Source organism: Mus pahari, chromosome 11, assembly GCF_900095145.1.
Source record: "Mus pahari chromosome 11, PAHARI_EIJ_v1.1, whole genome shotgun sequence".
Taxonomy (NCBI): Eukaryota; Metazoa; Chordata; class Mammalia; order Rodentia; family Muridae; genus Mus; species Mus pahari.
In genome coordinates this window covers 49,433,864-49,437,661 of record NC_034600.1, presented here as the reverse complement: position 1 = coordinate 49,437,661, position 3,798 = coordinate 49,433,864, and the positions used below count along the sequence as shown (strand labels likewise).

Genomic DNA, 3,798 nt, shown 5'->3' with positions numbered 1-3,798 from the left:
ACCTGCTACAACTTTTGCTTTTTCAACTTCTGGTTCAGTGTTTTCAGGAGAACTAGTCTAACACTGTGTGACAGGTCACTAGCCTAGACAACAAAACAAACTGAATCTAGATCCAAATAATAACATGAGCTGTGCTATATGAGAGAAGAATCTGCTGTTTTTTCCTAATCTGTAGAATTATTAACAGGCGTAATGAGACCACAGGCAATAGACTTTATTTCTGGTATAAAGAGTGTGTTACTTATACTGGGTTTGGAAATGTTTGAAGACTAAACAAATGAGTAACCAACTGAAGGCTCACATTTAAAATAGCTATTTGCTGACTCCATAAACAAACTGTTCCCTCAGGGGGAAAAAAAAAACACTCAAAGAGCTGAAATATTTGTCTAAAACTTTATTTCAAAGTTATTGGCCTTGCTATTAGTAAGGTGTGGTTAACGCTCCGTGCCAGTACCGCCAGGCTTGCCCATTGCCGGCAATGGACTCTGAGAAAACCCACTTCTTGGCACCCAAACGTTAAAATTACTCTTTTCAAAACATACAGAACTCTCAATATCTGCAAAAAAATTACATGCACATCTCCCCATCTTTCATTAAATCTGAACTACATTATTCACCTATAGCAGTGGATGTTAAAATGAGATCATTTTAACCAATTAAAACTGTACAAATCAAAACCCTACTAGTTAATATTGACAAGAGTATCTTACAAATGCTACATTACATATATCACCTTGCAATCTGAAACATTACACATTTATGTGTTTAGATAACCGAAACTTCACAGAATTAAACGCGAATAAGGTTAAAAAAAATTTAGTTCTGTACATTAGTTCCAACTACCTCTAATTTACAGTCTGTGCGGCTCATGTCATTGTTCAGCACCAAAGTCATCCGGAGAACTTTGCTAGTGAATTTTCTTATTCATCTCATGTGGTAGTTTTTGTTGTTTTAAAAATCAAAGAAAAAAAAATGGCATAAGTTCTACTTCTAGATCTTGAAGTGAATATTCCTTTTTGGCTAATCAGACTATGTGAAATTTTCACTATGTGAAAATGTGGGTTAAATTTTCAAACGGATACAAAAACAAACAAAACACAGAAATACACAAACCACAAAGGAAAAAAAGGTGTCCCGTGAATTTAAGCTGTCAGTCTATAAACTGGATCTGTAACACTGTAACCTAGTAATGCCCTACCCCATCCTTCCTACTTTACACTTTGTCCCGCAGGCAGGGTGCTCAGGAGGGCAGCACACTTCCGCACACCAGCTCCAGCGCATCTCTCCAGTGCTGCTGAGCACTACCACGGAGACCTGGCCAGAAAGTTCCTGCAGCTGTGGCCACAGTGCCCAGGTGTACCCTGCCCGACATGATGGAGGCCTGCTCAGTGCCAGCATCTTTCTGCTCCCGTGATTACGGCTAACCCTCCTCTCACCGATGGTTCATCCAGATCTTAGAATCATACCCTCTTTTTTTCTCTTCAGGATTTACAAATCTTTGAAAAAGATAAATGTTTGCCCTGCTATTTTCAAGCAGGGTTTTGTGTGTAACATTTAAATTCCACAATCCTCAACCTAGAAAAGTCCCGTCCCCCCCCAAAAGCTACAGGTACTTTTTTATTTAAGTATAAAATTCTTACACATAAAAAAAAGAAAAAAAAATTTAAATTGGACACTACTAGTACCCCTGCCTTTTGCTGTCAGAAGCACTCAGTTCATACCATATCTGAAAACTAAACTGCATGCGTATAAACATCCAGAGAGAGGTATAAAGTTCTACAGAGCCCTTTAACATCACTGCAGTACATTTACCATTGGCCAGACCACAACAGGAAGCGTATGCTAGCAAGTTCAGTTCAGCAGAGACTTTTCCAAAAACACAATAGCTTTCTGGGCTCTGTGTCAGTTACATTACATTTTAAGCAACAGGTAATCTGTAAAATTGTCCCAAGACATCCGTTCCTCCAACCGTTTCCATAGCCCATCCCGGCCCCGAGCCTCTGTGAAGGCCACAGCCTCAGTGCTCCCCGTTGCTGATGACAGCTGATTCAGCTTCGGCTGAGGTTGCAGGGAGTCTTGGCACTTTCTTAGCAGGGCTTGGAATATGCTAAAACAAAAAGAAAACAGGCATTGGCTTTTATAATCTTTTTTTTTTCTCTCTAAGAATCATAGGACTAATTAAAGTACACAGAGAAGTTAATACAGGACAAATTCAGAGAAGCTGACCTTAACACACACTATAAAAATTTTCAGGGAGAGAGTTAAGCTCCCAGGCTTGACCTTACAGTGAAATGACCATGCAATTACTCACGTAGTGAGGAGCCCACCCAAGATTGTGTTTGTCATAATATCTTACAACTCAGACACTACCTGCACATGCCTGCTCCAGAGTGCACATATCAGGGTTGCACTAAACGGATACATTAGGAACTCCAAGGTTCAAGTCCTTGGTTTGAATCTGGCTTTCCCACTTACCTATACATAGGTATATATACATGGCTACCCTATAACCCTGAGTGATAAGACTTCCTGGAGCCTCACCCTGGAGTTAGTACCATTTGTAAACCTCAAAAAGGTTAGTATAGGGTTTATAAGGATTATAAAAGGACGTGGAACTAAAGTGCCTAGCATGTAACGGGATTTGACCTATTGTCACTTCTGAAAAAGTCACAGAGAAATATGGGGGTTCCTCCTCTTCCTCCACCAGCCCCTAAGACACACATGAGCCTTCTCTCTAAACCTAACTTCCTCTCATTCCGGCTCTTAATAAATCTAGTACTTAGCATGTACCTCCTGCAGCTGGAAAGGGCACAGCTGGACTCTAAGCCCGGAGGTCAGAGCAAAGCAAGCCACAGAGCCCTTGCTCTGGCCCCCTCTGCTTTCCGGGCACCTCTTTAAGTTGCTACATCTGCTAAGGCTCCCAAACCCAGCCGTATGGCAATGAAAACTTCTGACATCCTGCCAAAGAGGAGGATTAACACAATGAGGTTCACTGACCTCTGTTGCTGTGTTAGTATGCACGAGCCCCACTCCTTCATCCAAACTGTGGTCACTCGTGGAGGGGCGCCGGGCGTAAGTCCTTCTGTGTTTTTCATCCACTCTGACCAGATACCACGTTCCTTCAAAGAGCGAGTCTATTGAACACTGGGGAATATAGTTGGCTGAAAGGAAAGGCAGAGCACCACAGATTACTCAGGATATAGCCCATCTGGCAATCCAACTAAACAGAGGATTTTCACAGACATCACACTAGTACTACACAAAACCCTGCTATCCTTGTCCTAGATGCTGTTTAACATGACTGTAGGTCTCTAACGCAGTCGTTTACCTAAGTGATGTGTGTCCTCTCTGAGCTTCATGTTTTCAGCAAAGACATCCGGCGCCACACAAGTTCTTGAGTCAAGCCTTGATTTAAGGTCACATAAACTTGCTGTTATTTTATCAAGGGCAGATCCTAAAAGAGCAAATAATAAGTTCAACATTAAAAGACCAAGAATAGCACCTCTTGGAGAAACCTAAAATGCTGCCAAATACAAGTAACCTCTTATCTCTTTTTAAAAAACGACTGGCCGTTGTTTAGCTAAAATATAGATGGTATCATCTTGAGACAGCTTTCTACCACCTCTGACTGATATTTTTTAGTGTCAGCTAGCTCACAAGCAAAGAAACGTGGGAATTGAAACTATAAACAACTTTTCTATGGCCAATCCTCAGTATAATGTTAAATGATGCTAAGTTTCCCCTCAATATATATATATATATATATATATATATATATATATATATATATATATATAT

The 3,798-nt window shown here is 40.6% G+C and overlaps 1 protein-coding gene across 2 annotated transcripts in view; it reads right to left on the bottom strand.

Annotated features, from left to right (window-relative positions):
• Positions 1 to 379: 379 nt before the first annotated feature.
• Positions 380 to 3,798, bottom strand: part of Hmgcs1 (3-hydroxy-3-methylglutaryl-CoA synthase 1) — a 17,720-nt gene continuing 14,301 nt past the window's right edge. For both annotated transcript variants that reach the window (XM_021208163.1, XM_021208164.1), the window contains 3 exons: positions 3,329 to 3,454; positions 2,998 to 3,161; positions 380 to 2,107 (listed from right to left, as the gene is read on the bottom strand). In XM_021208163.1, the coding sequence (XP_021063822.1) occupies positions 2,018 to 2,107; positions 2,998 to 3,161; positions 3,329 to 3,454 (380 nt within the window). In that variant the 3' untranslated portion in view covers positions 380 to 2,017. The remainder of the gene's footprint in view (positions 2,108 to 2,997; positions 3,162 to 3,328; positions 3,455 to 3,798) is intronic.